The sequence below is a fragment of the Papilio polytes genome, unplaced genomic scaffold (genome assembly GCF_000836215.1).
Source record: "Papilio polytes unplaced genomic scaffold, Ppol_1.0 DF821511.1, whole genome shotgun sequence".
NCBI classification, from domain to species: Eukaryota; Metazoa; Arthropoda; class Insecta; order Lepidoptera; family Papilionidae; genus Papilio; species Papilio polytes.
Genome location: NW_013527693.1, coordinates 2,133,878 through 2,160,603, shown reverse-complemented (window position 1 = coordinate 2,160,603; position 26,726 = coordinate 2,133,878). Strand labels below are relative to the sequence as shown.

The 26,726-nt window shown below is 34.1% G+C and overlaps 1 protein-coding gene across 5 annotated transcripts; it reads left to right on the top strand.

Annotated features, from left to right (window-relative positions):
• The first annotated feature begins 10,420 nt into the window (after positions 1-10,420).
• LOC106108481 (kazrin) lies at positions 10,421-19,160 on the top strand. 5 transcript variants are annotated; one of them, XM_013289651.1, is made up of 19 exons: positions 10,421-10,612; positions 10,921-11,194; positions 11,267-11,518; positions 11,726-11,847; positions 12,012-12,177; positions 12,512-12,639; positions 12,819-12,995; positions 13,155-13,299; positions 13,583-13,717; positions 13,796-13,886; positions 14,006-14,184; positions 14,379-14,566; positions 14,710-14,919; positions 15,041-15,199; positions 15,323-15,446; positions 15,529-15,673; positions 17,647-17,758; positions 17,826-18,127; positions 18,285-19,160. In XM_013289651.1, exons 1-19 carry the CDS (start codon positions 10,577-10,579, stop codon positions 18,427-18,429), a joined length of 3,090 nt encoding a protein of 1,029 aa, XP_013145105.1. In that variant the 5' UTR covers positions 10,421-10,576; the 3' UTR covers positions 18,430-19,160. The 5 variants fall into 5 exon arrangements, with proteins under 5 accessions (XP_013145105.1, XP_013145106.1, XP_013145104.1 ...); XM_013289652.1 differs by having other exon boundaries at positions 13,577-13,717; positions 14,731-14,919; XM_013289650.1 differs by having other exon boundaries at positions 13,577-13,717.
• Positions 19,161-26,726: the final 7,566 nt, after the last annotated feature.

Genomic DNA, 26,726 nt, shown 5'->3' with positions numbered 1-26,726 from the left:
CATACTAATTTCTCTATGCAAGTATTTTTTTTAATTAAATTATGCTATTACAAAAATTTCAATTGAATTGTAGTTAATCTAAGAAAATATAAAAGGTTTCAATAATATTAAAAGTTATTAAATAAAATGAATTCTAAAACTAGTTCATCGCAAATCTTTCTACTCAGAACCGTCACATAACCTTTCAACAGCGTGCATATTGTTCAGATCTGCTGTCAAGAGCTATTCCTCTCCGGACAAAGAGACGTTGAATGCATAAAACTGTCCGCACACACACACGGACAGTCACACTGCGGAGGACGGTCATTGAGTGACATTACAAAAGGTATTGTACTCAGGGACTAGTTTATCTCGTATTCGCCGGGACGACGCTTGTTCCGCACTGATAACGCTCAAAACACCGCTCGCTAGTGACGTCACGTGTCATGTTTCTGATAAAACACGTTGACTAAAGATAGCTGTCAAATGAAAACGGAATGACTTACAATTTCCCACTCTACAGTTAATAACCGTGAAATTGTGAAATCGAAATATTTTTTCATAAATGTAGCTACTTTCATGTATTTTACAGTCCTTAAAGAAAATGAGATAACAGTATGTTTGAATATGTGAAGCTAAAGATCACCTGACCAATGTCCACAATAATCTCAATAGCTATCGAAATATTCCTATTGTTTTGTCAATTCCGAGGTTCATTTCTCTTTGTGGTCTTTAGAGCATCTAGAAGTTTTCTAGTTCAATTAATAGGCAACGTAATTTAAATAGACTGACTTTAAAAGTTTAAAATCTATCAGCCTATAGATTTCTTTACAGAGATTTCATATCTGTATTGATAATCTTACAATCAATTGTCGAGATAAGAATGAATGTGGGCCAGTTTGTAGGACATATCAATGTAGTGGATACTATCTGTGAGGATTGCTTGTGTTTCATAGTAAAATGCGTACAAGAAAAATATCTAGACCACATGCCGACCTGATAGATATAATAAACAAAGTGGCCGAAATATCCAATCTCAGTAATATTAAATACGTTATTGAGATGGGCTACGATAATGTCGACGGATTTGTTGGCGGAGCACATAAGGTCAAAATAAGAGGAACGAGAGATAAATTTAAAATAACCAAAAGTGTTATTATAAAATGGCATCCGAATCCAGTTGATCGAGCATGTTTTAGAGACGCGTATCGCAGAGAAATCGCTTATTACAAATATATTGTACCGAATTTATTGGATGTTCAAAGGCAATGTAATATAATAGAAGGATTAAGAATGAAATTTTCCAATTGCATATACACGTCAACTGAATACAACAAGGAGAGCATAACAATATTGATAGATATGAAAGATTTTTGCTACATGGACAGATTTTATAAAATTGATTTATGTCATGCGACGCTTGTTATAAAAAATCTCGCGAAGTTACATGCACTGTCTTTTGTTTTGGCTAAAGTGTATCCAAAAAAAATTGAAGAAATTCAAAACATTTGCAACAAAGATGTTCAGTATGGAGACTTGAAAAGTATACCTAGTTCGTTAAAATCATATTTTATGGCATCAGTTGCAGTCGTATCAGATTTAACAGCAAGAGAAAAATTAACGGAAGTTGAACCAAATCTTTTGAGGTTATTAAATGAAACCACTTCTCCAATTCCAAATTACAGTACAATATGTCACGGAGATTGTTGGAGTAATAATTTAATATTTAAATATCAAGTAAGTTTTTAGATTTTTTTTTAAATTCACAATAAAGTAATCTTGGTCATTAACCTCACTTTGTCAAAAATTATAAACGTTTCTCATCTCAGTGTTTACTATGTCTTTTGATTTTTAATAATTGTTTTGAAACTTCATATTTCAGAACAACAAACCTGTGGACATTTTACTAGTTGACTTCCAGTTAGTTCGCTACGCATCACCGGTTACTGACTTATCATATTTCTTCTACATGTCCGCTGACAGACAATTTCTCAACCAACATTACGATCAACTGATTAATATTTACTACGGAACATTATCTGCAGTGCTAAGACAATGCGATTTAAATGTAGAAGAAATTTATCCCAAAGATATCTTCCAAAAACATTTACAAGAATATTCAATTTATGGTTTAATAGAAGCATTAATATCAATGAAAATAATAACAGCGGAACCCGAGGAAGCTGCAAAAATGGTAGACATGAAATACAATCATCCTAATGTTCTGTGCCAGTACGAGTCGAAGAATAGAAGTCTGTACATAGACAGAGTAAATAGTGTTGTAGATCATTTTTTCTATAAAAACTATTCACTGTACAATGTATTTAATCAATAAAAAGTCTATAACAATTTAAGCGTTTAATTTCTAACATTTCAATCAAAACGTTCATAATAGACTTTATGAAAATGACAATATTAACTTGCACCGTTGATACAAATGAACAATTATTGATGTAAACCATTTAAATATATGCAAGATAGCACGATTCAGAGATCGATCCATGGTTAAGGATGTATTAAGTCAGACACTGGAAAAAACGTAAAGAAGTTCAAAGCATAATTTTTAAACGACGTTAATTCTACCATAAGAGTTTTAGAAAAGCGTTTAATATAATCAACACGAACACGATTCACCCTAAGTTTGTAGGGCAGTCTTTTGTTTTGTTAATAAAAGGGGTTAAGGTAAAACGTCAAAGTTAGGGTGCGGTTGCACCGGCTGTAATGAGGTACGGAATGAAAGCCTGTGTTCAGTTGACATGAAAAGAACCGAACTCGTAGAGCACAGAGTAAGCAAACTTTATGAAAGGGTTTTTTATTTAATTTTCAGTTTCATTGAATGGTATATTTCGTTATTTCCTTTTTAGAAAAAATTGAATATGTTCTGAATTCGAGTCTGATGGTACAGTCTAATATGGGCAACGCGTGGAAATATTTTAGGAGAAATTTCAAAAGTTACTCCAATTCCTTTATTAAGAAAACATATTTTATCTTTCGTCTATAAAGAGAAACAGTTCTTTAACATTATTATTCATTTTAACTCTTTTTCCTAATCAATGTTCACGTTATTTTCTAATTAAATTTTATTTTAATTGAATAAAATGATGTCATAATAAAAAGTTCTTCTTAATTAGTTGTATTGTGCAAAAGGATGTAAACAGTAAAAGCAAGTGTAAAAGTCGAGCTAAAGCCTTGCAAGTGTAGAGTTACGTAGCTTATCACTTTGTGCGACAACAATAGGGGGATTACTCACTCATTTCATTTCACGCTTCAAACAACTAAACCTTTGTAAGCAGTTCAAATGCAGCGCTTAGGTTCACTTTGAATTGGCTGGGCAAGGATATTAACGTATCGGGTTATTGTGCTATTTGCTACATACCGTGTATAATTTTTAGTATACACTTATTTAAAAACATATTTTTATCCCTTTCAATTTCTTTGAGTAAACAGAGTTAACTAGTTTTCCAATAAAATCACCATAGCAGTGGATATCTATCGTAAATAGTATACTGGCTGAAACGAATTAATTCGACATTAATCAGCTAGGAGGAAAATTTTATCACTATGAAAACAACATTAAAAACCTCTCCAAAACGGTGTTGGCATTCAATTTAATTCCGTCTCCGCTGATGTCTAACCGTATTACCTCATTTAATGTTCTTTTGACATTAAATCTTTTAAACGAAAATTTCTAGAGAAGTAACACTTAGCTGTTATAAAATATTAGCTGTTCCAGTGCGGCTTTATCCACATGAAATGTCAAAATTCAAATGCACAAATGACAATTGCTACCTTGATGTTGGCAGCAACTTATGGTCTCTTTCCCACATTAGGATTATCCAAAATATTTACCCCCTAAGTTTAATGGCGTGAAAGTATATAGCCTAAAACGTGACGTAAGTGTAGGGCTTTATATAAAAAAAAAAAGTTCTATTCAAAAATATGCTGTGATTGCTGACATATTAGGCAACAGAGAAGTGTATGTTTACGCTTTATTATAATAGTATAGAGTATAGATATTGTAATAGCAAGTAACAGAATAATATTGGTTCGATTCTTTTGTTTATCAATTTTGTTCTTTACCTCTGTGTACTCGTAAAGTAAATAAAACGTTTCTCTAGCTTCTTTTGTTTCAATAAGATAATTGCTCGTATATTTAAATATGTAAGGTAACAAGCATAAGGATTCAAGGATAAATAATGCATAGTTTACCATTCAGATAATTAAGTAAAAAGCAAACTTCCATTTACGAGAAAATAACGAAAAAACCTCGCTTATTAAAATAACGGAAAGAGATTTAAGGCTCCTCAGAAATTAATTTTCAATCCTTCGTTTCTCTCCGTTTTCCCTCTGGTTATAAATTAATGTGCAAGCAGCCATGAGAGAAATCCATAAAATCTAATGGGGAAAATTCCAGAGCAAAGAGGCTTTCGAAATTCAAATTAGCGGGTATATTAAAAAGCTTTCGATATTAAATCATTCTATTATTACATCTCAGGGTAATATTAGTTTTATGTTAGCTTCGCTGTTGGTGTAACTCTCACGCATTTCAAATTAAATGACATTACCGATATCTTAACTTAGTACTTTTAAACAAAATTTTGTTCATATTTCTCATAGGGTTAGATACTTTTTTCGAGATTAGTTACAAACTCCTTTTGCTAATGTACGGATTTACTTAACAAATAATTGTATTGATTTTAAAACAACATTCTTTTATCGAGGAAGTTAGAGTTCATAGTTGTTCATACTAGTGGACACTATGTATAATTCATGCTTGGTAAATTATAATGACAATCGATTGAACGAGTGAATGGTGTGCGCCCTGATTGCTTCGTTAGCTGACCGTGTAGTCGTTGCCCGTTACATTCACCCCTTGTGTATAAGTTCAATAAACTTATCATGCGTAGTCAGATAGTTTTCATAATACCCACCCACAGACTTGTGTAGGTGTGCCAGACATGACAAATGGATATCCGTAAGTTTTGCGTACTTCTGTGTCATTTTAAGTTGATATACAAAGTGCCTACTTAAATAATTAGTTAAAAAAATATTCTACATATTGTAGAAGTAACAGTACATTATATTGAATGATTTGGCAAGAAGTTGCCGAATAGTATTCATGAGGCAAGTTATGTGCGACTTCCAATACTGTAGACTGGATGAGGAGGGCTCACGTAACTGTGAAACGTGGTACGAATATAAATCGTGCACCAAAACTATATTGAAAATACTTTTCATAAAATCGACTCTTTATTTATATACTTGGAGCTCAAGTCTTATTACAAACTTCGCGTTCTTTTATAGTCACAAATATTAGAGCATGACCGAAAATTCTCTTGGATAAAAAACGATGTAGTTCCCAAATATATTATCCTATATCACATTCTGTATGTATACATATGTATGAAGTACTGTCAAACTCGTCAGTATTTTTGATATTTCAAAAATCTTTGTTTATGACAATCTGGTGTATATAGTTTGTATTTTCATCACGTAAAGTCTAGTTGCGACGTCTTAATAAAGTTAATGTGCCAGCCTGGGGCCCGGCCGCTTCATTAGCTGTGTGTATGCTTCATTATTTACCCTCCGCGCATCAGCCGTCCTGACTTTAATAAAGCGCCCTCTTTTGTTATACATTTTAACGCTGTTTCAGGTAAGCAAAAAATAGCTCATAATTTTCATATTATGTTAGGATAACAGGAATACATGATTTAGATGTACGTCTTAGTACAAGCAACTTGTATTGTGAGTTATAAATTATGTTTACCCAATCTTACTAATATTATAAATGCGAAAGTTTAGATGGATGGATCGATGTTTGTTAGAGTTTGTACCCTAAACGGCTAAAGGGATCTTGATGAAATTTGGCATAGATGTAGAAGATAATCTGGAAGAACACATAGGCTACTGGCTTTTGTTTTTTTATTCCGCTGGACGGAGTCACGAGCAAAAGCTAGTTATTAATATTTTAGATTAACAAATCTTGTTTAATTTCGCTTGATGAATTAATTTATAAGTTAATTAAATTTAAATTGCAACTAGATTTTATTTTTATAAATAAAACATAGCGCATGTTTAACATTTTAAAATGTGTTATTTGTAACTTTTGTTATTTTATTTTAAAACCATTGAATGCAACTATACAAAGGCAATCCGAAATTCCGAACGCATCGTCGATTGATTACTTCCTTTCAATATTTTTATATAAGCTCTTTTGAATAAAAAGTAGCGAAAATATAAAATCTATGTTCTACGTACTATTCGTTTTAGAATCATTGCTGAAATAACTCTTGTCTGCGAGAAATTGTCCGTAATAAAGGTTTTGCGCTGGCTCTCAAATACAACAGATGAGCGTCTTTGTTGGAAGGAAATAATAATTTCGAAGACAGGTGGTAAGAGCACAAAATGTTATTTAATTGGGAAATATAAGAAGAATAGTTTTTAATTTTAACATCAAAATATATTATTAGGGTACCTGATGACCAACGCATGGCCAGGTTGACATATTACATGTCATTTTGTTTTTTTTCTTTTTATTAATTAACGCTAGGTATATTCCCTTGCCTGTTATCAAACCGCAATAATCGTTGAAAGTATATGTCTGTGAAAATGTATCATTTGGTGCTTGTTGTTTAAAATAATTTGGACGTTTCATATCGTTAGTTCTATTAATTTGTAATATTACTATGAAATTACATCTAAAATGTAAGTTCATATAATTAAACCCGTTACAGATGATCAGTTTTAACTGACGGTTATAACTGATAAGTAGAATTGATCAGTTAAAACTGTGTGTGTGTCAGAAGTGAGCGGCAGTAGTATTTTAAACGTAAACTCGCATCCTAACAAGAAACGAGAGTTGAAATTAATTCGCTGCGGAAGAAATTGTCTGTAATAAAAGTTTTCCGGTAGACCTCAAAAACGACTGATGAGGGTCTTTGTTAAAAGAAAATAATGATTGCGAAAAGACTGAAAGCAATATTCTAGACATCTCGTTATTTAACTTGGAACTTTACTTTTTTCGTCTGAAACTTCCTTTACCTCGTTGTTTATGCTCGTAATGCTGTTATTTAGTATGAATCAAAAGGGGAAAAAGGGTTTTTAGTCGAGAAACCTTAACTAGTAGTTTCCGCGACTTCGTCCGCGTGGTATTAATAAAAATCTCTACATCTGTGCCAAATTTCATCCAGATCCGTTCAGCCTTTTAGGCTACAAACTCTAACAAACATCCATCCATCTAAACTTTCACATTTCTTACTTTGTGGCCAAAATATATTTTGGGCAACCCAAAATTAAGTACTTTATGAGATAAAAATGTAATGATGCAGATGAATTATATGAAGCATAATAAAGGCTCTGGCTTCCATGCTAGAGGAATTGTATAATTAAAAAAAAAAAAAAATTAAGTACTTTTCATACTGTGGGAATTCGGATTCACAACTAGCTTAGAGATTTCCGTTACTTATAAAACTCATGTCTATTAACCTTTCTTGTTATTTAATAACTAAAAAGAATAATCCTTAGCGACGACGAAAGGTTGTTTGAATTTAAATCTTTCGCAGATTTAGTCCCCGCTATTTCCTTCCGGCCGCCGGCTGAAGTGACTACTAGATGAATTCAATTTTTCAGCTTCCAGCGAACTTCTATTAAGGCAAATCGTTTTCTACTTTTAAAGGGAACTTTGAAAATTGATTTTGATTTATCCCGACCGTTCATAGACTGAATATTACCTATATTTCTAAAGAGTTCTCAAGTAATACTTATAGGGTTAAGATCTTATAGTTTTAGAACAATTAATTAGTTACCATTTTTTTTTTATAACATAAGGTGGCAAACAAGCAAGCGGGCACCTGAAATCGCTAAAATGGCGAAGCGACCGCTGCCCATAGACATCCGCAATTGCAGATGCGTTGCCTATCCTTATCCGACGGAGGAAGAGACGCACATAAAGAGGATATTTCCCCTTCCCCTGCATCTCCTCCACTGTCAAATCCACTTCCTCTTCCCAACTTCTCCTTGTAAGAAAAGGGTGGTAAAGAGAAAGGGACTTAAATTAGGCCTCTGGCCTCCTACCATAAGTAGACAATGGAGGTAATATTGTCTATATTTCACCTTAATAAATGATACTAGCCTAAATGTTGATCGTACAAATTTATTATCGTTCAACAAATGTTTTGTTCATTTGGCTAATGACCACCAATTGTTTTACTTAATGAATAAGACACGCTTTACAAGTCCAATTAATTTGAACAAATTGCTTATTTTGAATCAAACTGATTTTAATCAACAATAACAAAGATGATACTTTTAATTACTTACAACTCCCATTACTTACTTCAAAACACAATACCGAATAGATATTAGCGCAAGTAACTGATTTTAGAAATAATCGTACAGAGAGATTTTTAATATAGTTACCTTTACTTTTCTATATTATCTTTGCTAACTTAACCTATTATCAAGCTAAACGCTGATTGCTTCCATTAAGGCAAAAGAATAGATGATAAAAAGAGTTTGTCGACTTTTTGCATTTAATGGGCGCACCTCTCTTGGGAAGCTCTCTGATGCATACAGTCATGAACCGGGCTATGTAGAGAAAGTATCGAAGCGTTGGCAATGTACTAGAGCTTTGTGCATAATAGAATTGAATGTATAATAAATAATTCAATATAAAATAGTTTCTAATCTTATCTCACGTTATGTGGTGTATACGTGAACCCAATCTTTATCCAAAACAATCAATCGACTCTTTGGTTAGCATAGTCTTTATAATTATGTCCCGGCACGCAATCCTTCCATCTTTCCTCGTACCTGTTTCCCTGCTTCTCATATACACTCATAATGTTCTCCTTGTCAAATCGATTTTTCCCTCCTGATAACAAGCCAATGCCAAGCGGACCTTTTCCTCCTTGATTTATTACTGGTGTTACTTAAAATCACTTTATCAAAATCACAAAACCTTTTTACTAACTTTGTAATCCGTAATTTGTAAATACTATTAGTTTACTGAACCGTAAAATAATATAAGTAGATAATCCTCTTTGTAGACGTGCGATGTAGAGCGCTGTTTTAGCAAAGCCATTTCACGTTTATACAACGTACCTTTGTAATCCCATCACAGCTGACTGCTCTAATAGTTGGAGTACTTCCAATTTTAATACTTAACAGTGAGCCTAGCAACATTTACGATAAACTATTCGTATGTATGGATATAGGCAAAAAGGTTACTAAAAGGTTACTACAAAAAGCGTAACATAGAATAACAAATAAATAAATTCTAACTACTACTAAAATGGGGATACATTAAATTCTTTTTATATATCACGTTCACGTGTAATAAATTTTTGAGTCGCTGTTGCCCGCGACTTCGTCCACGCATTATTAAAATAAAAAGCAGTATCGTTCAGTGAGAGTTTCGCAGATTACCCGGAACAAAGACAATTGCGGACAGACAGACAGATAAAAAAAATTATATGCGATTTTCGTTATCAGCAACGGAAATACATCATCTTCTCGAAATATGGAATTTTTCTTTTTATATTACAAACAGACACTCCAATTTTATTATACGTATTGATAGAAGATTACTATTCTATGTAAAAAAATGTCTGCCATCTTTAGTGCTAAGAAATAGAACAACTAAAAGAAAGGTTAATCGAGGTATCTTCCTGATTGGACAACCAAAGCACTAATAGATTAAAGCATTTAATGAATTTATTGCTTCCTCTAAAAGTATAAGATTAAACCTTACGAAGCGGTGTATTTTTTCATTAGAAGGAATTCGTGGATTTATAAGACTTCACATGTCAATCTAACTGAGAGATCGTTTACTTTTTTTTTCATATTTAGCCGAAGACCTAAATTGTATTATACGAAAAATAAGTGAATTCATTTTAATGTAGTTGTTAAAGATACAGTTCCCTGTATTTATTTATTTTTAGATATCTAACTAATATTATAAATGCAAAATTTTGGGTGAATGGATGGAGGGATGGAGGGATGTTAGGGATGTTAGTTGGAAGATCACATAGGATACTTGCTTTTGTTTTTCTTATTTCACGCGGACAGAGTCGCGGGCGAAATCTAGTCCTTTACATTTTGGTACGCATAGACGACCTTTATATCAAGGGCAATGAATTCCGAGAATTCAGAAGTGACTAATGTGCAAACGGTCCCTTGCTTTGAAAACCCAGCAGCATCATTATGTTAATCTTAGGGTATGTGCTCTGACTTTTAATGAAACTGCCCAATTATTTATACGAATAATGCATGAACCCTTTGACTAAATGGAAAAACGAATAATTTAAAGTAAGATATAAAAATAGAAAAAAAAACAAATAAGATTATTTAAATAACTAGAACTGAAAGATGTTCATTTCAATACTTAAACGTTTTTCTGTTTGTTACAGATAATAAAAATAACTGGCGTCTATAACGAAACGAAGACGATAAATAAGATAAAATAAAATAAGGAAATAAAGAAACATTTATTTTTTATAGATTATTTTACGTTTTATAGCACAGGTCATAATAAAAACCGAACATGAGGCTAAGAACCGACGGTGGATAGCATGACAACGTCCCCTACAACGGCCTGATGGCACTAGTTCGCCGCATTCTAGGTGACGCTCAGGTAATATTAAGTTAAGTTACGATACAAAATATTAAACTTATCTTCAACGACACTCACGTCTTTGTAAAGAAAAACAGATTTGTAAAAAACTGAAGTTTACAGTTTACGGAAGTTTATTCATACAATATGAAAATAATAATCCTGAACGTAAAATCTTATGTTAGCACCGGATAATAGTCTATTACCCAAATAAACTGTACTCTATTGTGTTTCACTGTTAATAGTATCAAAACAAATTAAATAAACGCGGTATTCAAAATGTAAAGTTCACATTTCTGTACCTGTTCATAAAAGTACAAACATTTTAGGCGAAACTTCGCAAAATGGTTGACGAACAAGTATCAGTGGGCACAAGAGTGGAAGCAGATGCAGAACCAGAGCCCGCTGACCCTCTCATTACGCCGGCAAGCTCCGCCCTGGAAAGATCTGACTTAGATCCTAGACCTATACCGCCAGAGCGACGTCTCCTTATCGGCACATTAGATAAACCAAGAAATGGCTCCTTGAATGGAGATAAACAGGGTACAATCAACAGAACATCGAGAATCGCCGTTAGAAATGGACGAGATAATCCGTTTATTGGTTAGTGTTCATCAGTACTATTTTAAAATTATAATTATTAACAAAATAAATTTTCTTTGTGACATTTTTTAGACGATGACAATAAAGAAAATCAAGCAAACGGTAAACTGGAATCACCAGTTAAATGGCCGACTCAAAATGGTAGCGACAGCGGAACTTACGCTGAAATAGGGAATGGAGGTACCAGTAATACCAGCGAGAGAAATATCCTTGATCCAGCTGATAGTTCAGAAGAAGAGGTACCCTTGCCTGAAGCTACATCCCCGGGAAGAAGTAGTGATGGCCCTGAACCGAGGGCTGATATCACTGCAAGTCTTGATGGAGGTTTGATATTTTAAAATAATAAAACTCAACATCATAATTAATAAATCTATCTACTACTCGTATTCATTACTAAGAATTTTTCTGGTTCCCAAATAATAAAACCCTGTAGATCTCTTACTTCGTTTCCAATAACCGACTACATTTTTTTTACTTGGTCTAAGAGTTATTATTATCGGTATAGACTTTGACATGAAAATGTATTATCAGGATCAGCATCGCCCGGAGGCCGGTCCGATCGATCTCGACAAGAAGAGGTCCCCGCCTCTCCTGGGATGTTATCAGCCACACAAATCACTCGTAGATTAAGACAGGAAAATGAGCGCTTACAGGTAAACAAACATTACCAAAAAAGAAGCAAAAAAAATGTTTTTGTTCAAATGTTATTTGAGGATTTAAACAAAGAGATACATCATCACCATCTTGTTCTAAAAAAGGTACTGATTTTTTAAACTTCACTATTCAATGATTTAATTTTGTTTGTCATTGGCGATAGGCGGAGCTTACTCGCATGCGAAGGTTGTTAGTAGCAGCGGCGGAGCGTGGTGAGGCTGGCAACTCCCTGATGGAGAGAAGTAAGGGCGAGGGTACAGATGATGCACCGACTTTCGACCCACAACAACTGGAGAAGGAGCTGCTTCTTGCCAGGGAAGCTGTTAACTGTGAGACTTGTATTTTCCATTTTTACTAAGCAGTGTATCTATGTACATCAGATATTTGCCGTCGATCAACATACAAATTATTTCCCGAAACAATCATTAATGAGAGTATTAAAAAATTATTTCGTTACTGCTCGGTATTTACATTCAAATTTGTTGGATCGACGAGTATTTTTATTTTTTTAAGATATAGTTAAGATCAGAATAATCAAAAGTGAGCAAATTAAAAAGAATGCTTCAATGAACTGAACGGAGGATAATCAATTCTGCGTAGCGCTAAATTTAAATGACGTGCCGCACATTTCCTAAACGAAAAATTATAACTTTTCAATTTAAGCCTTGAAAGCGGATAAGAAGAGGTTGAAAGCCGAGAAATTTGATTTACTAAACCAGATGAAACAGCTTTACGCTACGCTCGAAGATAAGGAAAAGGAGTTACGGGACTTTATCAGGAATTATGAACAGGTGAGTTATTTAGTTTATGCATTAATTCGAAGAAAGAATATTTTATAATTTTTTGAGAAATTATTTGATATTCTAGAATTTGGCCTTGCTAGTCTTTATTTGATTATTCTTAAATAAAACTTATAAACACCATGCACTATGGGAATATGAAGAAATAATATACACATTTTTATTCTTAGATGCGATCACGTGGAGGAGCATCATCTGCGTTAGGTGCAGAACGTGCAGAGCGGGAAAGGGAGCGCGCGGCCCTGCTACGACATGCTCGGGACGAGGCAGAGAGATCACTACAACTTGCGGCAGCTCTCAATGCCAGGGATACGCAACTGCGTCACGCTAGAGAACAACTATTTGAGGTATAATACACGATACAAAAAAACTAATGTGTTTGAACTAAGCTGATTGACACATACTCGTATAATAAACAAGATAAAGACGGAAGATCAGCACATATGCTGAGTGGTTATCACCAATAAATAAAAATAAAATAAAGTAATAGTTTTTTTTTACTCTAGGCTCGTAGACAATTACAAGCTGCTGGCTGCTTGTCTGAGGGGGAGAGCGTGGCTTCGCTCGGGCTTGGGCCGCCGATGATGCTCGGTGGACCCTCGGGACTCTTGGGAGATAGAGGTAGCTGCAGCGCCGACTCTGGCGTTAGAGGTACATTTTGGTATCTTTGAGAAACGAGTACAACATTTTTGATGCATCACGTAATATACATACATTGTTCTTAGTTTTTTCCATGATATAGTGTTTGCCATAATCTTAAGTAGACTTTAAATAGCTAACTTTGTTTGTGTGTTTTGTTGATCTAAAGATATAAGTTTCAGATCGAACAGTCAAATGGTCGGTCTGCCTACTGTATATCAAATGAGGAGATATCAAGTTTAAAAGAACAGCTTACATATGTAAATGACATTAATAGAGCTTCTGTTAGTGACAGGAAGCAGCGATGGCGGCGCGACGTCAGTCTGTGGTGGCAACTTATCAGACTCGACTGCGGAAGGCGTCCCGCCTTCTATAGACCCGTATGACACAGATGCAACATCACTCGTGTCATCTGCACATTATTATCAACGTAAATGTACTCCATTATCCACCATCTAGATAATTACATAAAGTGTAACAACTGCAATTAAGAATGTTCCTTCCATAGTGAGCACGCCCCGAGACTGCAGCCCAACTCTGTCTCCGCACAATAGCGCCTCACCTTTCACTCGCTCCATTGACGCCGGTTCGCTTTCCAGGTTAGAAATATAATGTTTTTGTATTTCGTTAATTAAAAAAAAACATAATAACCAATCTTCTACTAAAAGCCATTAAAACGCGTTTATTGCAACTAATTCAGCGTTATTGATGTAATTAGGTCAGTAGAGCAGTTATCCAGTCCAGGGGATAGTGAGTCAGCTCTAGTAGGCATGCGGCCCCGCGCAGGCAAGACAAGCCGCGGCCGAGGCTCTGCTTGGGGGTCCATATCGCGTGTGTTCGCACGAAGCAGACACCGCACTAAATCAGGCAGCGCTGCTGTCAGTGGACACGAAAGCGGTGAGGGTCACTTTATATCCAGTAGCATTTGTTATTTATAGGCAAATAAAACAGAGAAAACTATTTTGCAGTCTTTAGGGAATCGCTGTTTAATGTATAACAATAATGAATGTGCCCTAAAGAAATCCGTAATCTCTGATTTTGGCGGTAGAAACGAATGAGTGTGCTCATTTGAGTTTGTATTGAATGTAAAGAACCGGTGTATGCCGGCACGGGCGGTAATCGTGCGTGGTCACCGTTGGGAAGCGAGGCGGCGCTGCGCGAGGCGGCTTCGCTACCGCTGGCGCGTTGGCGAGCCCCTGCCATCATCGCCTGGTTGGAGCTCGCGCTTGGTATGCCGCAGTACGCTGCGACCATAGCTGATAACGTCAAGAGTGGCAAGGTTAGTATTAACAAGGAATTGTCTGTAATGAAATTGTACTGCTTTTAAATAAGGAGAAAACATTCCAGGTACACAAAAAAAATCCTGCTATCGGAAAAATTGACGCAATAAAGCGTCAAATATTGTGTTCTGGTTGTTTCTAGATTCGTGCTTTGAATGGGCAGGTTTTGCTTGAGCTGACAGACACGGACTTGGAAGTCGGGCTGGGAATCACGCAGCCGATGCACCGCAAGAAGCTGCGCCTGGCCATCGAAGAACGCCGTCGGCCAGACCTCGTCAGAAACCCTACCATTGGCCATCTTACTCACGCTTGGGTTGCCGCGGAATGGTTGCCGGACTTGGGTCTATCACAGGTTAGCCAAACTATTTTAAGATGCCCTCCAAAACATATTTTCTCTAAATTTTTGCTTGTTAAGATACGTCATTCATAATTTATTTGAAAAAGATAAATAATACAACAAATTCTATTGACAGTATGCAGAATCTTTCTTGGCAAATCTAGTCGATGCCAGGATGTTGGATACGATCAGCAAAAAAGAGCTGGAAAAATATTTGGGGGTGACTAGAAAGTTCCATCAAGCATCTATCGTTCACGGCATACATCTTTTACGAATAATGAAATATGATCGACAAGTAAGCAAAATTTATTTTGTATTCAATTAAATGTAAACTACTTCATTAAATGATAATATTTCACTACTTTTACATTTCCTAATGCATCGTTTTACCAATTTAGACAAATTATTTTAATTTTAGGCATTGATTGTGAGACGGCATCAATGTGAGAATGTTGATGCCGATCCTTTAGTTTGGACAAACCAAAGATTTATACGCTGGGCTCACAATATTGATTTAGGAGAGTTCGCTGATAATCTAAAAGGTAAACTTTCAATAACACAATTGATAAATAGATTTAGTAAATATAAAAACCGATGCTGATATGAATTCTAATAAACATGTAGACAGCGGTGTGCATGGCGGCTTAGTGGTATTAGAGCCATCGTTTACTGGAGAAACGATGGCTACTGCATTGGGTATTCCACCGTCGAAGAGCATTATAAGAAGACACTTGGTGGCGGAGTTCGACGCTTTGATCATCCCTGCAAGGTAATTATTTTTCTTTTCTAAGTACGCCAATGAATTACATATTTTTGAAAATAAAGCACTGCTATTCAATTATTTCCTAAACAGAAATCACAGCAATGCTATATTTTCCTAGAAATAAAACTTGTTGCCAATCCCGAAAAACTATATTTTTTTAACATAAACCAGAATATATACAAAATATGATATTAAGTATTTGTTGCGTGATCGTTGTATTCCAACAATTTAATGAATTGAAGTACTTGTCTTCTAATCGTTCAATTGAAAAGGAAAGATGTGCATTGCATGATAAGATGTAGTTGTCACCAAGTCACAGTCCAGTAGGTGAGCAACCTGTAGTTGATTATAATGTAAGGTGCAATCCTGCAGGTATACGATATTTTGCCAGGTGGAAGAACTGCAAGTGGAGGCTGCCCGAGCATCCATGTTGTCCACAAAACAAAGATAAATCTACGAAAATCAAAAAGCTTTCCTTCAGAAAATAAATTTCGCTTCGATGTCCAATTTCGAAAATTTGTACCTATATGTAAAATTCCTCTGTAACAAACTTTTGTAAAAATGCTATTTTTCCACAAGATAATAATTTTTTTGCCAATATTTTGTAGGAACCTTCCATAAAATATTTCGAAAGTCCAAAACTTTGATCGAATTCTATACGAGCGATGAAGACTGATAAAACCTAGGAATTGTGATTTGTAAGAAAAAAGCCGCGGAAATTTAAGCGATCATCAGAAAGACACAGTTCATTTGTTTCTTCTGCATTTAATTATCTAAGACATCGCTATCTTCTTTGTAACCCCCTAGTCTCTTGGCGTAGTAAATATAGTTGTCAGAATTGATGTTATTCGGAATTTCGTATATTTAGAAAATATTTAACATACAACTTAGTTGATATTGACAAAAAAAGCATTGAATGCTTCGTGTAATTGTTGTAGGGGTACTTTATATCCCATAAAAGACAAAAAATAAATCGGAACAGTTTAATTTTATAAACAATTGAAATTTCATTGATATTTATTATTATCAACTTAAACGTCTTTCCTTTGTATATTCCAATAGATTAAATCGGAACCATTCATTGTAGTTACATTTTAAACTTAGTTCTAAACAATGTAACATAACTGTGTTTTGACTTGTATACATTAGTATGTAAAAAAAACGAAGTAAATTAGGATCACTTGTAACTCTATGCATTGACATTTAAATGTGAATAAACCTTCATAAAAGATAAATATAACGGATATCGAGCCAGTTTATTTTGTAAATCATCACCTTGTTACTTGGCGGTGCTTGCATCGAGACAGAACGGTAACGATCATTTTATCGATACGTCATGAATGCCTCTGTCATCATCATTAGATCGCACTTTTTCGGGCTTTCTCCACTTTATCTCCATGAAACAGACTTTCTTTCTTGTAAACATCGAGCATTTTATGTTTCTATTTATTTCTTGTTTTCGAATACACTGACATGCTTGTCTACTTGATTTATACATTATACTTGTCCTTTTTTCGTTCGTAATCACAGAGAATTGTACTGCATAGTATATCGCTTTTGGTATTCAATGGAATCAGTACTTTTCTTTGTCCTTTTCTAGGATTTTTAAGTGTTCTCGTTTCTCTTAGATTGATTTTTTTATCATCGTATTCGATCACAAATAGCATGACTGGTATTATGTTGACGTGCATCATGCTTTTGGTGTCTTTGCCAGATTAAATGCCACTGTATATTATCTAATGAAATCATTTACTAAATAGATGGTGTTTAAGAAACCTCTCTTTGCAACGATAGAAAGATATCTAAATGTTTAAAATAATAAATGAAATACTGCATGTAATGCTTTCTGTGTTAGCAGATTCCTAACTAGAGCCATATGAAGACATAATTATAAAACGTGTCTCTGCCTGGCTTTCGTTGAATATCGATGTGAATTTGTTTTTAAAATTCGTATAATCCAAACAAAATGTTATTCACAGGAACATGTTCGGACATCAGATAAGAATGTTAGGAAGACCGTTTTCTAGGTCTGTGGCAACAGGATTACCGGGTATTGATTTCACAGCAGACTCAAGGAGGCATAGTTTAAGAGTACGTACTGCTTGTTATTTTAGTATAGAAGCAAAATTCACGTAACTGATTAAAATTTTATCTTCAGGGATCAATATCACGAGCATTGGGAGTGTTGAAGCCGAAATTGGATCGCACCTCGCCGTCGAGTTCTAGCGAAAGCTCAAGCGTTCTAAGCCTGAGTGGACAATCCTATCAGATGTCATATTCACCGCCAATAGGCGTAAGGACTTTGTCGCAACTAAGTATGACTTACGCCCCACCGCCGACGCTGCAGGAATATGAGCCGATTTACACTCCGCTCAGTTTGTATTCCCAGTCCAGCGTGTCTACTAGGGATAGTACACAGAGATTGAACGACATCAAAGAAGGCGTTGGTATCACACACAGGTACGATTATTTTTTAATAACAACAAAGTAAAGTATCAGGTTTAAGCAATTTTTTACTCCGACAACGTATTCTTATGCGGACTTTTTGAAAAGATGTATTTTTTTCCTATTACACACTTATTCAAAATAGTTTAATATCTCTTTTTGGTTGATTTAGATACGGACAAAGAGCAGACCACTCTCATAGAGTAAGCTCTCCCCTGCCAGCGAAGTCAATGGACGACACGGTAATCAAGCAGAAAAGACATCGGCGTGTAAAGAGCATCGGAGATATAAATGCGAGTAGCAAATCATCGGTTTAGATAATTCCTGTCAATTAACACACTACATAATCAAGAATATTTAATTTACCTTAAGCCTCATATTTATAATATTATTCTTATTCACAACTTGCATATCACATATTACGGAGCGCATCTTCGTAAACAGATAGACTGAGTTGAACATATTTATGTAACCAGGTTTTACTCGAATTATGATACTCATTTTAATATAACTATCATAATATAACAAACACGTTTTGAAAGCATACTGTTAACAAAGTAAAAACATAAACGGCGAACATTCTCGTCGTCCGTACGTATTACGAAGATACCAGACAAAACGTTCAATTCGAACTCTCTCAGTTGAAAATTTGAAACATGTATTTCAAAGATAGCCTAGGTTATGTATTGACGTTAGTAATGTGATTTAATTCTATATTTTAAACACAAAGAGGATCCAAACAGCAACATTCAAACGCGATGTCTATCATTAATATTAACTGGAAAGTATTCTTTGTTTGTAGTTATCAAAATGGGTTTGTTATATTCCGATCTAACTTATATTTGTAATTTATTTTCAAGCTCACTTAAATAATGAAGTAAAATTTATGTACCTATTTTACTATATTACTTTACAATATTACGCTGTATTTTATTGTCTAACACTGTGATATAATTGATTAGTTACACCTATGGAATTTTCTTTTGTTTCGGCGCAAACTAGAAAAAAACACTTTAGAACTATATAAATCGAGCTTAATGGAATAAGATGTGTCTAGTTAAATTTATTTATTTGTTTTTTTTTTTCTATTGAAAAATGTGTTGTACCTCGTTTAAATTATTTTAAGTTTATTTTGTTCTCCCTTCTTTATAATATTTTTTTTGTGATATGAAAGGTTACCATTAAATAAATGATTTGCTTGAAATTTCGAATAAACAGCATTTTATCTAATGTAACGTTTCGTTTTATTTTAACCTTTCGCTTATATTACACGAACAATGACAAGATCATAAAAAAAGCATAACCTGGATGTGAATAATCTATACTATTATAATAAAGCGTAAACACTTCTTTGTTGCCTAAGATGTCAGCAATTACAGCATATTTTAGAAAAATTCTTTTTTAATATAAAGCCCTAAACTTGCGTCACGCTTTAGGCTATATATTTTAATATCATTAAACTTAGGGGGTAAATATTTTGGATAAAAACCCTAATGTGGGAAAAAGACTACAATTTGCTGGCAACATCAAGGAAGCAAGGTTGTCAACATGTCATGTCATTTTGACATTTGCAATTAATAATTTGACATATGTAAACAATAAAATAAAATTTTCATAATTTCATCCCAATGAAGCCGCACTATATAATAATATTTAATAACATCTACTCCATAATTAATAGAGAAGAGAATGTATACAGTTTAAGTATTACTCGCCTATTCAAAGCACTTCGGAAATCCACTTATAAATTTTCTAGACTAATTGATTTATTTGATATGTAGCGAGTATTAAGCATTTTAATTAATCCATTGACCTCAAAATAGAAATTCAATGGTTGTACGGTTTACCTGCGGGCCGGAGTGCGGTTTGTAGGTCAGGAGCACTTCACCCGCTGCCACTGACTCCCTACACTTGCATATGCAATTCACGTTTCAACTACACGTTTTACCACCTTTCAATGTTGCATATACGAGGGATATAAATAATTTGTTACTCTAATAGGAAAGAGAATTCCAATGGTTATTTAGTTGGAGTTCTCAACACTTGAAGTCGTTTATTTACTGAATATTTGACTTACAGAGAACAATTATGGGCCGTCGTATACGTTTTCCGCGGTAATAAAGCTGTCAATCGCACTCGGAATGCTCGAAGCTTTTGCTGTCGACTGCTGGGTACCGTCCGTGTATGCCAGCCCTACATGTACTCGGAAATAAAGTTGTATTCAGGACTATGATTCGATACTTACCAAAAGTCAAAAGTTTCTCGCATCTTGAAGTATTTTGTTAGAAAGCCATACTTTAAGAGTTTACCAATTTCACAGATGTCTGCGAGAAGCCAAATATACATGTCTTATCAACAAGTAATACGAAATATTAAATTAAGAACACAAAAATTAACACAAGATACAAATATTTGTTCAGTTGTTTTGGATGTTAAAATAACAGAACATTATTTTTATACAAAAGCACTTCTTTTTTATAAAACATTTCTGTCAATATGGTAAATAATGGAACATAGAAGTCGTGTCGACATCGCGCCTTGGGGAAAACCAACGCTAAGCGTTGATATGTGAGCGCATTATTCATTCATACAAATATTATTTTCGCATTAAAACTCTTTCAATAATGCACAGCAGCATTTTATTGACGAGGAGATTATAAGCTAATGAATCATCGAACAAAGTCCTGTTATTACATAAAATGAGTTTTAAAAGTAAATAAAACAGTAAGAAAAGCTAACAGCGTCCATCTCAAAACAGGTGTCACTTTATTCAACCTAATTCTTATTGCTATTGCTGATGTAATTGTATACAAAATCTTTTTTCAACAAGAATGAAGACATCTTATTTAACCTTTGAATGTTCTACAGGACCAATTAATACGCAGTAAACAATATATTGCTCCGAGGTAAACGTTATTAGATAATTTAAAAGCAATTTATCGTTTTAAACTGTGTTCAAAGAGTATTGAAATAAAGTCTGTTTTGTTTCCGCCGTAGACTTTTATCGCTTCGGGGTAACTCGCGTTCTTTCATCTGAAGGGCACGTAGTGTTATGATTCACCGTTACTAGGTACTTTTAAACGTCGAGCTTTTTAATTAAACTGCTAGGGGAGAAGCTTTAGTGTATAACAGCTAAGATTTCGTGGTATTCATTGCTGGGGGTTGGTTTTAAGATATACGACGTATAAGATTATGTTATGGTTCAATGGTGAACAAAGTTAATTTGATTAAGTTTTTCATAGAACATTGGTAGCAAAATAATTTAACAGCAACTAAAGCCCGCTTATATAGACTTATTAACATCATTTAAGCAAAATAAAACGATCTTGCTTAGTAATAGAATGCTATAAACTGAAATATCATATTTTGCCCATCATCTTTCTAGTGTTATAATTGTGAAAGTTTAGATGGGTGGATGGATGGATGGATGTTTGTTAGGGTTTGAGCCTAAACGGCCGAACGGATTTCGATGAAATTTGGCATAAATGTAGAGGAAAGTCTGGAAGAACACATAGGCTGCACACTTTTGGTTTTTTTAATTCCATGCGGACGGAGACGCTGTCAAAGCTAGTAAACAAATAAATTTGGAAATATTCAGTTAAATAAGATATCAATTAAAACGTAACATTAATTCAACAAGAAATATTTCAACTGAAATTATAATAATGATCCAAATTGTTAAGATAAATTTCAGTTATGCAAGACATTTTCTCGGAACAGATTTTACAAATCAGTAATTTGTGAAATCTTGCAAAGGAATTATTTGGAATCATTCCAGCAAATGAGTTTCACTATCGCTTATTGCGATCATAATATGAATTCCATCTTAGACAAAGTTCTTCACTTAATTTTCACCTTCGGACAAACCTCGGGGCTAATATTTAGACTTCTCTAAGTTCCGATATTACAGTTATTACGTGTTACGCTAATGTAAATTCTCATTTAGTTAACGTGAGGTATGAATTACATACATAATCAATTCACGTTAAAAAAATTGTCAAAGTATATTTAGTGCTATTCTTAATCCTACATAATATTTTACATTTAACTTGTTTATTAAATAAAAGAAACTTAAACATAACTTTTAAGTAAACTAAGATATTTTAAGCGACGTGCAGAACTGCTTGAAACTTCAACATTGCGATAAAGCGCTGAAAACTGCAGTAACAAGGTTCTGTTGGGCTCTACGTAACTTACTCGTATAACTAGTTATGAAATGTAAGGAACATTTTAACGTTACCTAGCTAAGAGAAAGAAACGGACATCTTGAAGGGTCCGACTACAAAACTTTACTCTGACAGACCCTGCTGTTGCAAATCCACGAGATTCAATACTTGATATAAATATTACCTTAACATTTCACTTTATATGAATAAAGTACAAATTTGAACATGATCCTATCTAATTTTAAAAAGCAATGTGGTTTAAAGATGGTACACCTTAGCATAATAAATGTCATGCCTTTGTTCTTTATCGCTAAAGTTCACGTCTATATTTTCTATTTTCAGCTTCACCCTTCTGAAATTGTTGGCTATAAATTAAATTTTTACCTGAGTAAGGGATTATTGTATCTAATTCCATTATATGGTTCGTTGAATTTTAATTACTGATAAATTCTTTGTACCAGTCAAATACAACTTTGTTGACCGTAATATTTTTGAACTAAAGATTATAGTATATACTAACAATGTCCTTAGACCATTTAATTAATGTTTTAGTCGGTCAATTCTAGTATATATCATAACTCTATGTAATCCTCTACGAAAGTTGGTGTTGCTCCCGATTGACTTAATACTTGTAAATTGTTAGTCAACTTAATTTATTACCCTTAAGCTTGTCTACGCTTTAATCCGTCTCCGCTAGAACTAAGAGCGTGCGCACACTTGAAACTAAGCAATCGCACAATTGTTTAGTCTCGTTTTGATTCCTTTGATTAAATGGAGTTTAGCACACTACTCTATTTTTAGTTGTGCAACTAAACAGTTGAATTAGCTGCGAAACAATAGACAATCGAACAAGATAGCTTTGCGATAGTTTAGTCAAAGGTGTGCGCCCTCTCTAAGTCTTATCAGACTGTTGAGACTTAGTTCCTAACATGATTAGACGACTTACAATTTGTGTTAGAAGTAAAATAATTCGATTTTGTAGGCTTCGGTATCAATGATTTTAAAATGTTTTTGATACTCTATTGCAAATTAAAACAAATATACAAAGTTAATTAAAAAAAAAACTAGTTTCTTTAATATGTAATAATAAATCCTCTTTATATGCGTCTCCTCCTCCGTCGTATAAGGGTAGGCAACGCATTTGCAATTGCGGATGTCTATGGGCAGCGGTCGCTTCGCCATTTTGGCGGATTCAGGTGGTCGCTTGCTCGTTTGCCACCTTATGCTATAAAAAAAAAAAAAAAAAATGTTTTGAATTTTGTTTCATAAATGACATACACCAATAGTTAATTAGAGGTATACCTGAATCAATTAGATTGAAACGTGTTGTCAGAAAAGAGATAATACGCTTACATTTAATTAAATCTTCGAAATATTTTCCTTTCGTGGTTACTTAATACTTCGATTTTCACCGTTAATTAGTACTTGTCAAAATCATTTAATTAGATATCACAAAAATCTTATGAATTAAATGGATAGGGAGAACAACAGATACGAGGAATCCAATTACTGGTGAAAAAAGTATGGTAGTGTACAGTGTATTTTCATGCCACTCCTTTTTTATATCATAAGGTGGCAAACAAGCGAGCGGCCACCTGAATTCGCCATGAAAGTTAAGCGATCACTGCCTCTTTAGATGCATGTCTACCCTTAATCAACGGAGGAGAAGAAGCACATAAAGAGGATATTTCCCCTTCCTATTCGTCTCCTTCACCGTCAAATCTACTTTTCATTCCCATCCTTTACGTAAGAACAAATGGTGGGAAGAGAAAGGGACTAAAATTAGGCCTCCGGCACCACACTCATCAGACGAAACGCGGAATTGCTTCCACTTCACGCCTGTTTTCTGTATGGTCGTGGTATTACACCGGGCGAGCCAGCCCATTCGTGCGATGATGTTAAAGCGGACTCTACCTCTGTTGATAAAAGTAAAAATCCTTCCGATAAAAGTCAGCAATAATATGTTATTTACAAAGGGGACTCAAGGTGACACATTGTACTGAGTCTTAAAGTCTTCAGACTTGTGCCTTGTCTTCAAATTAATTTAAATCCGGTTTTTTTATAATTTTACACTTTCTTAGTAATATCGATAGAGTATGTAGTTTAACTGAGTTAGAACACCTTCAGTGTTACAGACTTTCCTAAGAAGTTTACTGTCGTATAACAAATCGTAGCGGCAGTGAAGGTGTTACCTATGTTTACCCGTAGAGAATATTGAGGTCGTAGCACTATGAATGTGTCGATACTGACAAGGGTGCGACGGTAAACTCGTTACCGCTGCGCCTTTGAATTTGTTTGAACTGAATTATTGTTATTTGTCTATACAAGGAATACAAACTATTACGTCTTTTATACCAAAAGGATATTTCGAGTGTACTACAAAAAGAGTACAGGAAATTACTTTTTATATTACTTAGAGCAGACAATCATATACACAGCCTGCTGCATCTGACGTCATTTGCTATACACGGACCGTCATTTGCAGTCGCTAAACATGGTATGTATAACCCAAAAAATATAATTAGATTCCGTTTAGTTACACATGTTTAACACTTTGACAGCCGCTGATTGATGTCGTATCATAGGAAACATTTTGAGTGATGCAATATTAAAAAAAATATGAAGACTTGTTCTTCTGTACGTGCAATAAAATCTATGAAACTGTTGATTTTCTAAACATATATCAACGACAATAATTGAGTGTGTTACTAAACGTATTTCTCCTTGGAGTGTAGTAATGGAAGCAATACCGCTCCTACATCAATAAGGACTTTGAGTAACTACTGGTCTGGGCACCAATGACCGCACACACCGCAAACTACTCGTATATTTCACGTCAACCATATAGAAACCAATGATTTACTATTTTATTTTATGCACGAAATTGTATACATAAATAGTATACATATTTCAAATCTACTGAAAATAGATCAATAATGTATTTATGTATTTACTACTAGGATCGAACATTTTTAAAATTTCAAAATTTATAATGTTTATCGTTAATTTAAATCATCATCCACTTGCCCTTACCCCTTATGGAGGTACAGTATTTACTGCTCTTCCATACATCTCTATCAGCCGTCATATCTGAATCCACTCCCTTCCTAAGTATATCCTCTTTCACACAATCCATCCATACTTTCTTCGGTCTTCCTCTTCCTTTGTAGCCATCCACATTCAACAATTATCATTAATTTCAGTATTAATATTTATTCGTAAAGTATAACAAGATAAAATCATTTTAATCAGTAATCATTTATGAATAAATATAGTAAAACTTTAATATAAAAACCAATTTATTCCTTCTACGTAGTAAAAGCCTCGAGCTTTCAAACCTACGAACACGGTCAATCCAAAAATGTTAAAAGCAAAAAAATATATTTCTGCGGAAAACGCTTTTCAGGCTTTATTTTACTGCACTCTAGTAAAAGTTTTCATTCGGGTCAAAAATAGAGCATCTTTGTTGAAAGTGGAAACAACGCTTATCATTTCTGATGCCACAGCTCGACATACTACTCGAAAGCACTTAGCGTCTTAAAATGACTACTATAGTTTTGTGTTTTATGTTTAGTGCTGTCTTTTACATAAGACGTTACAAATCTAAAGAGATTCATTACAAAATAATAGCTGTTCCCGTGCAGCTTCATCCGCAGGAAATTGTGAAAAATGTATTTTATTGTCTACATTTGTCAAATGATTAATAGCAAGTGTCAAAATGACATGACATGACAAACCTTGCCAATCTTGCTTCCTTGATGTTGGCAGCAACTTATGGTGACTTTCCCACATTGTGGTTTTTATCCAAAATATTTACTCCCTAAGTTTAATTGTGTGAAATATATAGCCTAAATCGTAAGTGTAGGGCCTTTTATTAAAGAAATAATTATTCAAAAATATGCTGTAATTGCTGACATCTTAGGCAACAAAGAAGTGTGTGTTTACGCTTTATTATAATAGTATAGATATCTTCTTAAGTAACGATCTTTATAAGAAAAATTGTTCGCGAATTAATCTTACCATTCCTTCAAAGTTCAGTACTGTATTATGATCAAATTACAGTTTTTTTCTTTTTCCACGAGTTTTATGAAGATTCATAAATCCAAAGACTTAAATTGTATTTGTAGCTAGAAGGCATTTAGATTTAAATATTAAATTTAATAATGTCCCTGTTTATATAAAGCTAACAAATAACTCCCTACAGGGCTTTTAGTTCCTTGCTTTGAAGCTTAAAGCTTTTTGCTTTCGCATCCCAACATTCAATTACAACCTGGAATATAATTCATATTTTATTTCGCCCCGTTTTTCCGACTATCCACGTTTATTAAGTCGTGCACACTTTATTAACATTGAAACAAAATTAAGAGATATTTTTGTATGAAAGGACTTGCTGGCTACTTCTAAAAGTTATAAAAAATAATAATTTAAGAATTAAAATCTTTGATATA

Bases quoted from the DNA above. Each gene is read 5' to 3' on its own strand.
- LOC106108481 (XM_013289650.1), top strand. From the start codon at position 10,577: ATGGCACTAGTTCGCCGCATTCTAGGTGACGCTCAG. The intron at 12,640-12,818 runs GTGAGTTATTTA...TTTTATTCTTAG, and splicing joins TTATCAGGAATTATGAACAG to ATGCGATCACGTGGAGGAGC. The intron at 12,996-13,154 runs GTATAATACACG...TTTTTACTCTAG, and splicing joins CTAGAGAACAACTATTTGAG to GCTCGTAGACAATTACAAGC.